This window comes from Condylura cristata, unplaced genomic scaffold, assembly GCF_000260355.1.
Source record: "Condylura cristata isolate star-nosed mole 26May11 unplaced genomic scaffold, ConCri1.0 scaffold00007, whole genome shotgun sequence".
NCBI classification, from domain to species: Eukaryota; Metazoa; Chordata; class Mammalia; order Eulipotyphla; family Talpidae; genus Condylura; species Condylura cristata.
This window is the reverse complement of record NW_004567108.1, coordinates 50,243,293-50,257,111: the sequence shown is the minus strand read 5'-3', so window position 1 is coordinate 50,257,111 and position 13,819 is coordinate 50,243,293. Positions and strand designations below refer to the sequence as shown.

The window sequence follows — 13,819 nt, the reverse complement described above, 5'->3', positions numbered from 1 at the left end:
ACATTTTTTCATATGCTTGTTGGCCATCTGCATTTCCTCTTTGGAGAAGTGTCTTTTTAGCTCTACTGCCCATTTTTTGATGGGGTTGTTTATTTTTGTTGAGTTTCATCAGTTCTCCATATATTTTTGTGATCAGTCCTTTATCACTACTTTTGTGTGAGAAAATGTTTTCCCAATTAGTGGGCTGTCTGTTTTTTATAATGTCTCTTTTGCTATACAGAAGCTCTTTAACTTGATGTAGTCCCATCTATTTATCTTTGCCTTCACTATTTGTACACAAACTATATTTTATAGTGATTCTGAACTACTTGCAATTCCTGACTATAGTCACCCGCTACCCCCCCACCCCCCCATTCACCCTCTTCTATAATGAAGATTCTGCCTTCCTGGACTATTTCTTATGCTGTTTCCTGGCCTCCCTGCCCTTTACCCTGTCTCAGCAACCCTTGCCTATTTAAATCTTACTCACTCTTTAGGTGGCAGCTTAACCATCACTTTCTCTAAGTAGCATTGTTGGAAGCACAAACTTAGTTTGTTAAAGACTAGTCCTGTATGGCTTAGGAGCCCTTTGTGTTTTACTTCTTTTTAGTATTTAGTCTATTTTATTGCGATTGCCTGTTTTGCCTACTATACTGAAGTTCTGTGAGAACAGGCACTATTTCTTCTTTTTGTTTTTGTAGTATAATACCATGTTTAACATATAATACACTCAATAAACATTTGTGCTCTTACTTGATTATAGAATTGTAATGAGATAAAAAATTCATAGTAGCATCTCCTTAAGCAGGATAACATTTTGGATTGTGTTTTCCTTAAGATGATGTAGCTACTTGGGTTTTAGATGTTATATAATCTTCACGTACAGTGATAGTATAGATTACTCAAAAAAGGTGACTTTTATACATTTATGTCTTATAACTGAGTATTAATATTGCAAATTTAAGCTTAAAGCAGTGTTTGTTAAAATGTGCAGTGGAATTCTGTCAGATAACATTTTGTGTGATTTGGGTTTTTGTGAGAGCTCTGAAGTTTCCCACCAAAATTAAAAGGAGAAGATGTTTATAAATGCAAGTTTAAATAACTGTCAGTGGTAAAGAGGTATTGCTTTCTGTAATTCATGGCAGTATGCTGTAGGTTTTTGGAATAGCACTGTTTGATACACAGAATAAGTACTTTTATTCTCAGACTTTTGAATCTGAGAAAGTCTTAGAATTACACATTCTGCTGTTACAGTCCACATTAAACACATTATGTAATTTTATTTCGATTTGTTCAAATTTATATTATTTACAAATACAGGCTAGGATTTAAGGTCTTTTGGGGTATTATAAATATTGTTAAAATTTACCATTTACTTTATTGGAGGGAAGTAAGGAGAAAATATAAGCAATTTTTGGAAAACAAGGAATTTGTGACTTCTCAACCAAAATTTAAACTGTCAGTATTGTGGTATTATATCTGCATTTAAGAAAAAGTTATGAGCATGGTTGCCAAGACTATTTAGTACACATAGTAGGAATTAAATGTGTGGGTGAAATCGAAGTAATACACTAAATGTTTTTTAATTCTCAGCCCTGCAGCATTGGATGATTAGTTATGAAGACAAAAGTATCTGAATACAATTTTGCCATATCATACATACCCACCATTTCCTATGCTTAGAAAATAATTTCGAATATGCCTTTAGTATAGAGTTACCACTTGCATTCAAACACTGAAATTGTTTATATCTGTCTTTCCCCAATAAAATTTTAATAGCTACTGGATCTAAAATTGTGCATAAGATTTAGATTTTCATTGGATATTTGATGAATTGAGGGGACAGAAATGAGATTCTTGGTATACAGTATGTATATATATGTGGTTGATAAGAATTAATTTGCCAGGTCTTTTAGACTTGTGTTCAGAAGTATTTTGATATTGGATATTCATCAATTATTGTAAGTTAACAGACATCTTCAGGTGAATATTTTTAAAAGTTGAAACGTAGAAAAATTCTGGCTTTTTAATGTACGTTTTTTTTTTTTTTTTAAGATTTATTTATTTATTTATGCATACAGAACTGGGGTACAGGCCAGAGGTGCAGGGACGGTGAGAGGCTTCACCGGAGATAGAGTGGGGAGCAGAACAGGCTGATCAACGAAGTACACTGCTGGGGGCAGCAGCGGGTGGATCACCTCCGGGGCTGGCGGGAATAGAACTCAAGCGAGGTAGAACTCATTTTGAAGTGGCTTTAGCTTTTTAGTGTTGTGCTTTAACCCGCTGCGCCACCAGGGCGGGCCCAGGCTGTTTTCTTGATATAGCCATATGAAGTTGAGTATGTACGTGTCTTGGTGTTGACTTTTGTACATATGTATTTTACTGTGTTATGTTTATGGAATGATAAAACCTAGATCATATTTTGCATTTATTCTATTTGAATTTTCTCTTAAGTTGAAACAATTTAATAGGTAACTCAAATTTACAGACATGCATTGTTTTGCTTTTTCTGTTTGAAAGATTTATTTATGCGTACAAGAGCTGGGGTGCAGGCCAGAGGTAGGGGTGGGTGTGAGAGGACTTACCAGAGACAGTGGGGAACAGAACAGGGAAATTGACTAAACCACACCGTTGAGGGACAAGAATGGAAGAGGTCTGCTGGCCATGTGAGCCAGTTCTCTGGCCAGGGATCAAACTGGTGCTGCAGTGGCTACCGATAGTTTACCGTTGAGACTTAACCATTTGTACCACCAGGGAGCCTTAGATTACATTATTTTTAGAAATACATGTACTATATTTCAAAGTGGCACTGTTTTGCTAGCTTGTATAGGATTTTTTGAATTATTATTAATCACATCTAGTTACAGAAATTTATTGCAAATCTTCTTTGATTTCCAAAAAATGATTTCTCTACAAGAAGCCATTGGCAATAAGCATCCAATGTAGCTATTTAGGGAAATGAATTTAGTTATTTTTATTCTGAACATTTTTAGTTGAATCCATGTGTTAAGAGTTAGTATGAATTTCAGGGTTAATCTATTAAAAAAATCTTTAAAACTTGTGATGGGATTTAGGATTTAGTTTAACAGTTTTAGTTTTTCAAAAATAATAATTTTATTAGAATATATTAGAACTGGGGTCAGTGCTTGTCATTTATATGTCATTTAATCATTTTAGTGGATCTAAGAGGTGATACCTTGACTCACTAAAGGTAGATCATTAGTAATGATAGGAATGATCCGTCTTCTAGTCAGGCCAGGTGGCATTGTGTTCGAGAAGTGGTTCATGACCCTAGAGGAGAATCTTTCTTCACTAAAGTTTAAAAATTGTAGTCTGATGGGGGGACTGGTTAAGTCAGGCATCAGTTTCTTCCTCAAAGCAGGGCACCCAAATGGAACACTAGATCTTTAGTGTTTGAAAGTGTAGACTGCTGAGCTTGTTAAGTTTAATTGTTAAGCTTTGTTCAGTGGGTGTTGTATAGTTTTCTAGCAATCATGTATTTCAAGTACCACTAATTTCTCATGGAAGGAATAATGATTTTAATTTGAACTTACACCAGTTAAAAATCTTTTGACATAGATTTTGATAATGGTATTTAAAGTAGTTTCTTCTGGAAAGTATAAGTAGCCACCCTAATCTGGAGATTAAAATTATATGGTACAATTGATACATAAGATTATCTTTTTATTTCAATAGCTGGACAAGTGTTAACAGAACATTTACTGAGCCTTAACCCAGTGGCACACAGTTAAGACTTTATATATATTATTTCATTAATGTTCACAGCAACTGTGTAAAAATTAAAACTATGGTTACCTTCTTTTTCAGTGTAATATATTTAATACATAATGCAGAATGTTATGTGAAGTGCATTATATGTAATAGTCTTCCTTTTATCTTTATGTCCCATCCACTCATTTACCGATAAATCCCTAACCATTTAAAAAGTCTTTATTAGTTTCTTATGCTTGAAGTTTATCTGCATATTCAAGCAAATACAGTCTTACTTTTCTGACAAATTAAGCATACTAATCACAATTTTCATTTTGCTTTCATTTTTAGTTTTTTTAATTTAAATCTTCATACATGTTAAGAGTATATCACATCCATAAATCTACTACTTAGATTTAACATTAATATTTTTGCTGTTTTTTTCATTTTGCATGTATGTATTTGTATAGAGATATACATATGTATATATGCTAATACATTTTGTTTATGACCAAAATGCATATAAACAGTTATGTTTTACTTAAGCTATTGAAATAAATTATAAATCATGGTACTCGATTTGTAAATACTTGAAATTCTTAAGGTGAATTACTGCCCCCTTCCTAAAGGATTTTAAGCAAAAGGGTGGCTTGATTTGCTATAATTATTTACTGATGTGGAAGATAAAACTAGAAGTATGGAGATTAATTAGGTGATTATTGTATTTCTACAGATGATGGTAATGAAGATAGGAACAATGTGGAACAGTGGATTTGGTAGTAACTTGTGGTTATTTAGATAGAAAAAGAAAAGTTAGCTGTTTACATTTTTTAAGAAAAAGTCTCAAAAAATGTTTTGTCAGGTCCCTTTGAGTGAATGAACTGATCGTGCTTGTTACTAAAAAAATTAAAGTAAAAAATTGTTTCTCTCTAGACACTCTATACCAGTTACTTAACATGTCATTTAATTTTGCCAATAACTCTGAGTTATTATTATCTTTATTTTTGCAGATGAGGAAATTAAAGTGCAGAGTTGTAAAGTAATTTGTTCAAGATCATATTGCTCTTAAGTAGTAAATCTGGAATTTTAACATAGCACTACCTCTGAAGTCATTACATGACTATTTTCAAAAGTGTTAAACAAAAAGAAAGTCAGTGATTTTTTTTTCCATGTAAGTACTATTGTAATTATTCCTAAACATATGATCATCAGCTATTAAGAAATTGTGTGCCCCAGAAAGTTAGATTTGCTTATGAGCAAATGTTTTGCTAGTCTGTTAAAACTGTCATGTCTTAAAATTTCAGCATATTCTCTGTGGTCAAGTTTACTCTTTAAATACATATATATATATTTTATTTTAATATTTTCATGATAAACCATAATCTCGATAGTTAACTTGACTGATGAAGAATTTTAAACCAAAAGATTGCTATATTATAGAATATAAGCTATAAGTTGGATACTTAAAATACTTGAATTGAAGATAAAATTCATAGCTTTTTTGGTTTTTGGTGGTGAGATGTCCAAAACTAAACAATAGGATCAAAGCTGATATGGAGAAAATAATCTGTTTTTTTTTTTTTTTTACTCCCTTTATACTACATTTATATTTTGATAACCTGTCTCTATAAACTTGGACATTTACCTTCTCCTTTAAATTTGCCATCATTCTATCCAAGTTGTTACTGCCTTTCAGTACCTTGCCCACATTCTCCTTAATTCCATTCCAAATTCTGGTATGTGAGCATAATTACCCTTGTCCCTCTTGGAGAAATTTTGTCTCAGTCTCTTGGATGACAAAGGATTAGTTTAAATTTTTGGCTTGAGTTAAAGTTTTGGCACAACTGCTTGTTATTTCCTCTAGAAGTTTCACCTGATTCAGAATAGGAAAACGGACAGATGTAAGTGTCTGTAATTTTTGCTGAACTGACCAGTTGAACATACTAAGATAATATTAAATGGTATAGGAACAGATTAGAAACCATTGTGATACACATAAAATAAAATCAAAGAATTTATTTGTGAATATGTTACAAACTAAATTTCTTCACTATTGTTTCCATTTAACCTAACAAAATGTATCTAGGAGTTTGCTTTTCTTTTTATTCCACATATTTTACTGGACTATTAAAATGTTCCCTGACCCCTTCATCTTCATTTTTCTTTTAATTAACAATCAGCCCTTTATTCTGTCTAGTGGGTATGGTATAATGAAGACAGTAAACATTTTCTCTGTTTCAAAATCTTGAACATCTTCATTATCATTGACTTGGAGATGATTAATACTAAGTTATTTTGGTATAGAGGATATGTATATATTTAATATTTCAACTAGAACTCCTAGTAATGTTTCCATTATGTTTAGTGTGGAATTGAGCAGTTTCTGAATGTGGGTTAACTCAATTTGTAATAAATTGACAATAAACATGATTGGTTTTGATCAAGACTTAATTTAAGTGACTCCTTAATATAGTCTATAGACAAGAATTTTACTTGTCTAAAATTCCAGCGGGTCATTTTTGTTACATTGAAGTTATTGCTTTAATTTCAGTATTTATAAAGCCTTACTGAACTATTTGTATGGATATTTTTGTATCTTATACTAAAGTCATCCCATAGTTAATTATTTAAAATAACAGCAGTCATAAATCTGTAAGTTTAGGCAGAATTTGGCAGCTGCTTTTTTTTAAAGGTTTATTTATTTATACATACAGAACTGGGGTACAGGCCAGAGGTGAGGAGGGTGAGAGGATTCACCAGAGCCAGAGTAGGGAGCAAAACTGACAAAGAATACTGCTGAGGGGAGGAGCGGGCAGGTCAGGAGGGGTCTACTGTGGCATGTGGGTCACCTCCCTGGCTGGGCATTGAACTTGTGCTGCAGCAGCTGTGATAGCTTCATAGTGCTGTGCTTTAACCAGTTGTGCCACCAGGGAGGGCTGGCAGCTGCTTTTGCTGTTCCCCATAGTATCTGCTGGGATGTCTGATCTTGACCTAGAGGACCCATACTTAACAGTTTACTCACTCAAAGTGGTACTATTAATTATTCTTTTTTATCAGTCCTCTGGTGGAGAAGCTTGAGGCTCCTTACAATATGGTGGGCCTGGCAACCCTAAGTAGTAACAATAGTAGTATCAATGAGACTGCCAAGAAGTCTCATTATTTAATATTTCAGTTAGAAATCTTAGTAATATTTCCTAAACATATGATCATAAATAATTAAGAAATTGTGTGCCCCAGAAAGCTAGATTTGCTTATGAACAAATGTTTTGCTATGGAACTAAGCAGTTACATACTTCCTAAAAGACTTCCTGAAAGACTTCCTGAAGTCTCATTGATAGGAATGCAGAATATTATGGTCAATTTGAAAGACAATTTGGCTGTTCCTTGGTTTTAATCAAGACTTAATTTAAGTGACTTACAAGCCAGTAGTCTTAATATATAACCCAGTAGTTCTGTTCCTGGGTATTTACCCAAATGAGTTGCAAATTTATTTCCTACAGAAACTTACTCATGAGTATCTTTAGCAGAAACAACCTAATTCATCAACAGATTTTTGATGCACAAGTAAATAAAAACATATCTTAAAAAATTGTTTGGAAAAAATATTCTCTTCCTCAATGTTTTTTGGAAGAGTTTGAGAAGGGTAGATATTTTCAATGGAGATTTGGTTAATTCTCTCATGGAACTGTTTGAATCCAGACTTTTGTTTTTGGGGAGACTTTATTACTGTTTCAATTTCCTTCCATGTAATTTTGTATGTCCAGCTTTTCCAATTTCTTCCTGTTTCAGCTTCAGGAGATTGTATTCTAAGAATTTTGCCATTTTTCTAGGTTATACAGTTTTTTGATAGAAGGTGTTTATAGTAGTTTCTTATGAGCCTCTGTCTTATTGAGATGTCTTGTGCAATTTCTCTTTTTCCTAATTTCTTTGCTAGCATTGTCTCCTTTGTGCCTTTTCTGTTCCTAGATAGAAGTTTGTCTCATTTCTTTGTTAGAAAGCTAGCTTTTAGTTTCATCTTTTGATCTTATTGATTTCATTTTTTTTAAATTTCAGCTCAAATTTTTATAATTTCCTTCTAAATTTTTGTTTTGTGGAAAGTTAAATTTTTATTTTGAATTTTACTAATGTACAGTAACATTTTGTTACTCAAGAGAAAATTGCTTAAATCATGCAGCCTAAAATTGCATAGCCTTTGGATTATAGATTTTTAATCTAATAATTTGCACTATTTTAATCTAATACTTTTCTTTATTGTAGGAACTATATAGCTTAATTTTCTTGAAATTTAGTCATGTTTTCTAATAATGATAGCATTTGAAATTTCCTTGTATCCCCTTGTTGATTCCTGTTTTTCTTGCAAAGTATGTTTTTGGTTAGTATTTATAGGGTTTTTCTTGTTTAGTTATAGGTCTTAGTGTTTTTTTTGAATAAATAATACTTTTAATGGTGCTTATACTTCTAAAACAATCAGAACATTCATTTTAGATACCTATATACATAATTTAAAATAATTTCCATATAGATGTGTTTTGTGTCCATGAACAGTGTATTTAGAATCATAAAGAATCATAACAAATCTGGGAAATAATTAGATTGATATTTTAAAAAATACAAGTAAGGACTTTTTCTATTTTGTGTAAACTCTCTTGTTATATGTATATTCCTTATAAACCTTTTTGTTCTAGCTTGTAAAAGTTGAATCTTGTAGTTTTGCATTAATGGTAATAATATATTACATCAAAATTGTGATTATTTTACATTTAGAAAGTAAAGGATTGTATATTATGCAGTTCGTTTGGAAATTAGTCATTATTTATATGAACTTAGTTTAAAAAAGAAATCTACATGACTATTTTATACCTTTAAACTGCTAAATTGCTACAGTGATAGTTCTGTTATTCATTAATATAAATTGGTGTGAGTTAAATAAAAAACCTTTAGGCAATCTGCAGAAGACTTAGTGAGCATGATGATGCTAATAAAGAGAAGCTAGATTCTCTGCTCACTTGCTTTGTGACCTAATATTTCTATTTAACTATTAAGACTTCATTCTGTGAATGGGATACAAAACTCAACTAATAGAAATAGTTAATATGATCATATAAATAAATCATGAATTCAAATTTGAGTGAAAAAACTATTTGCTGATATGTAATTAAATTCTGCAACTTACAGTTTAGGCCATTAACATGGCTAAGACTTTCTTTTTGTTCTCATCATTTAGGAATAAGCATTCTGGAAAAACTGATACAGCTTTGTAATTTTTTTCCTGGTTGTGACTAGCTAGTTGCTTTGCTCTCAGAGAGAGCAGTGCAATTCTTGTCACTGGCTGCCTTTCTGTGACAGAGAGCCTGTAGAGTGACATAAAGTGCAGCCTGTTGTGAACTGTCAAGTATGAGTCTGCCAAAAACTCAGCAGACAGAACTAATTGGGGAGTAAAAGGATTTTTGTGTCCTCTTTCAATGCTTTTTGTTTTATAAGACAGATATTGTTAAAGTAGCTTGTTTATGTAAGATTTGTCTGCCTCTTTTTTCTCGTTGCATGGATCATTTTTTAACTTAAAGTCTTGCACTGCAGGTCCTTGAGCACTTCCACATGGAGGCTGGCACAGGACCAAGCTCGAGATTCGCAACTCATAACAGTTGATGAAAAATTGGTAAGTTTTCTACTATACATTGCTGTGATTCCACCTCCAGGATTATTTCCATGTTATGCTTCTTCTCAGAGTGATTTGAACTTGGATTTCTAGATTTTATATAAATTTTAAGAAGAACTATTGGTCGCTAAAAGATAAAATTTGTGTTAGTAACCATTATACACAAATAATAAGAAAATTAAAATGATAAATGACTTCCATTTTAATGATGTATATAAGTAGCAGTCAGAACATTTTTATTTTTATAATCAATGTGTTTTTTAATTTTCTTAGTTATAGTCCTATTTAAGTTGTAAGACACTTTAAGTTCTTAGTACACTCGGTATTTCTGGAACCATGCAGCATTGCTGTTACTGTGTATGGATATGTGTTCTATGTCTGCATATGCCTGACAGACTAGCAGCAAATACTACTCTTCTCTTGTTGATCAATAACAGAATTTTTGTAATCACAAATTTTTTAATAGTGGTTTACTTAGGTGCAACTTAATACTTATATTACATAATGACAAATTTTATAGTTTCTAAGATTTCTAGTAAGATTGTGTACTTTTCATTTTGTGCATAGTGTACCATTTTCAAATATATATATGGGTGTTTCCTAGTTACTTTCCTTCTAATTGTTGTACAGACTTTTTAAAAAATAATAGTTTATATCATGTTGTGCCTTTTTCCATCTCAGTTGCAATCCACGTGGGATTCCTATCATTTGTACAGACTTTTAATACTCTTTTTAACCTGTAAGCATAATTAAATAATTGATCACACTCAGGTTTCTTTTGGGCCATAAAAATATAAAAATAAATAATAGTCGAGTAAACAAGGGAAATTTGGAAAACTCACATATTATGCTTAAGGCTGGCTGGTCTTTAAATTATCGCTTATATCTGGTTGCTCACGTTGCTATTATCCTAATACAGGCTAAGATCATCTTTTCACCTTGATTGCTATATTATTTCTTTTTTATTATTACTTTCTTAATTGCTCTCTATAGATATTTTAATCTTCCTTTAATTTTTTTCACAAGACAGCTAAAATGTTATTAAAATGCTGATTTTTGTCACTGTCTTGTATTAAAAAGCCTTTATAATCTTTTTTACTGAGTGTGGGAGTAAACTTTAAAATCCCAACATAAGTTAGTTAGTGAACTAACTAAGGTCAGTTTTGAAATCTTGTGTGAAAATCCTGCCTTCCTTTCTAGGTTTATTATCCAATGTCACTATCATTTTTTATTCTGTGCTCCAGCCACACCAATTCTGGAACTTGCTGTTCTTTTTCTTGCTTCAGGCTTTCAGACTTCAAGTTCATAAGCACTTGGCTTGGATTTTTTTTAGCAGAACCCTACCTCTTCATCACATTACACTTTACCTTCCAGTATTCATCAGACATCATGAATTTAGTTTAAGTATAAAAGAAATTAGATAGGTGAGTGAGAGGAGGATTCACACGTTCCATACATTTTTTTATAAATCAATTTTCTTTTAAATCCTGATATCTTATTTATATGAAAAAACTCAAGTTTTATAGTTTATTAGCAATGTTTCTGAGTTCTTTCAAGTTTGAAGAGTAAATGAGTCATATAGCAATCTGTTGCTTTTAGCGAGGTGATATGAAGCATGCCAGGGAGATATACAGGTTTGAGTTGTATTTTTAATTTCATAAAATCAGTTGCATACCTAAGATGTATTCTATTGTGCCATGTAGCTTTTCCTTAGTTCTGTTATGTCTTGCTTGGAGTATTATCAGTGAGAATATCAGAGTGCAGTGCTATCTGTAATCACTTGAAATTTTATGTATGATTACTGTTATTGAAGTAATATATAACAATTTACTTAATGAATAACTGAAACACTTAAGTAATTTTCAAAGATGAGTTTTAGCCATTCATTCATTTGGGTTTATAAGTGAAAACATTAAATAACCAGGTAGGTGATATAACGCTTGTGGGGGGTTCACAACTTCATACTTCTGCACACTAAGTGATACTATCACAATGACAAGACCAGGGGCTTGTCATTTACTGTTAGACTTACTGAGTAAATTGGAGTTGCTTTTATTTGCATTTTGAAAAAAAATTCTATATTTATGAGCAATGATAAAATATTTGAAAATGTGAAGTAAATTCTTGTATTTTAAAAGGCAACTTAGAGACAGCATTTTAATGTCACTATTAGTGTAATATAAACCAATTATTAAATTAGTATGCCAGTTTTTTTTTTTTTTTTTTTTTTTAAGATTTTTTTATTTGTGAATACAGAGCTGGGGTACAGGCCAGAGACTCGGGGACGGTGAGAGGATTCACCAGAGACAGAGCCGGGAGCAGAACAGGCAGATCGACGAAATACTCTGCTGAGGGGAGCAGCGGGCGGGCCAGGAGAGGTCTGCCTCGCCATGTGGTCGCCTCCGGGGCAGGCGGGGATCGAACTCATGCGGAAGTGGCTTTAGCTTCTCAGTGCAGTGCTTTAACCCGCTGCGCCACCAGGGAGGGCCAAGTATGCCAGTTTTTAAAACAATTATTTTTTAGAGGAAATCTATTTACTTTTTTTTGCTTTGGTGTATAGAAGAACTGGGGTTTAGGCTAGAGGTGAGAGGATTCACCAGTGAGAGTGGGGAGCAAAACAGGCTGATTTACTGAATACACTGCTAAGGAGACAGGAGAGGTCTGCTGCACCATGTGGCCAGGGATTGAACTCAGGCTGCAGCAGTGATAACACTGAGACTTCACCACCCGGGGCCACCAGAGAGGCCCTTGTAAATCATTTTTTATTAAGTACTCATTTCTAAGTTATTGTTATATTTGTAATTGAAGCAAGATAGGATCCTGATTGTAAGGTAAGAACCATTATTTGCTATTGACTATTCACATGTAATGTGTTTTGAAAATTAATATAAATGATGCCTCTGAACAGCCTGGGCAGAAGCATATGGACTAAAATTAATTAGGCATCAATTATAGTGGTTATTTCTAGTTTCACAAAATGGATCCTAGGAATTTAAAATCAGGATAACTAGATGTTACCTAGTTATGGGCTTATTTATGTTATTGATTCCAGTTTCTTTTTTTTAGTTTTAAAGTTGTTAAACTTTTATTCAAGAGAAATTTTATATAGGAATTCAGTAAGTAATAAACAGATAAAAACTGAACTGCTAGAACATGAGGGTTAGGAGAAAAACATGAAGAATGTCTGGGTAGCCTTCCTCAAGGTGACTTTTTCAAGGACGCCATTTCTCAAGGACGTGATTTCCAAATTGTATCTAGAAAATATAAACTACCTTTAAATTAAATAATATATTCAGTCAAATGGACACTTTACAAAGAAGATAATCAGATGGAAAATAAACACATGAAAAGATGTTTGGCATTATCAGTAATAATGCAAATGCATTTTAAAACTAGCGAGCTACCACTACATATTTATTTGATTTTCTTTAAAATACTGACCAAAGCGCTAAATAGGATGCAGCTATTGGAACTCTCATACACTTCTGATGGTATGTGGCCATCTTGAAAACTGTTAGTTTCTCCTAGGCATAGGCTTGCCATATAAGCGAGCAGTCCCAATTTTAAATATTCACCCAAGTGAAATGAAATCTTACGTCTACATAAAACCTTGAATGCAATGTTTGTGATAGTTTTATTCATAATTCCAGTAATAAGAAACAATCTGACTAACCTTTGCATTTATACATTTAATTTTTACACACCAATGAGGAACAGATGTATATTATCTCTGCTATATTATGATAAATAAAAGAAATCAGACTCAAAGGCTACATAAGATCCATGCATTTGACTTTCTAGAGTAGACAAAACTCTAGGTATAGAAAATTGATCATAGGTTGTTTGCTAGGGTGGATGCAAAAAGAGGAACATAAAGAAGTTTTGGGGGTGATATGATTGAAGTCTTCTGCATCTTGATTGTGGTGGTGTTCCTTTTGTCAAACCCATATTCAAAATAAATTATATATTTAAAATAATGAATTTTACTGTTTATAAATTATATATCAATTTTTGAAAAGGGGAAAGGTTTCTTAATTTAGTGCTATTCTATTTCTTTAAAACTAATATCCATTGGTTTAAAATTTGCCTTAGTAATATGTAGAGCATGTTGTTTTCTGCATGACAGCCCTCTATATATTTGAAAACAACTCTGTTCCAATATCATTGATTCGCTTAGTCCTGAAATCAGAGCTGTCTGGCCCATGAATCTGCCCTGACTTCAGTGTGGTTATTCTGGGCAAGGGGTAGGCTTTTCTCTTTTATTTCTGAAACCAGGATCATAAATGGACCAAGCAGGTTTTCAAGCTAAATGGATCAATCAGATTTGAACTCTCAGGGCTTGAGCTATTATATGTATTGAAATTGGAAGTTAACTGATTGAGGATAACTGGATTGGTGACACTTAGATTGAAAAATGGAACAGTCACTTTTGCAGAATGTGGACCTTTGAAAAGGATATAAGGCAGAGGAGGA

At 32.6% G+C, this 13,819-nt stretch overlaps 1 protein-coding gene across 1 annotated transcript in view; it reads left to right on the top strand.

Annotated features, from left to right (window-relative positions):
- Positions 1 to 13,819, top strand: part of NDUFS4 (NADH dehydrogenase (ubiquinone) Fe-S protein 4, 18kDa (NADH-coenzyme Q reductase)) — an 81,187-nt gene that overhangs the window by 15,791 nt on the left and 51,577 nt on the right. The window contains exon 2 of the mRNA XM_004678327.2: positions 9,268 to 9,346. Coding sequence (XP_004678384.1) covers positions 9,268 to 9,346 — 79 coding nt within the window. The remainder of the gene's footprint in view (positions 1 to 9,267; positions 9,347 to 13,819) is intronic.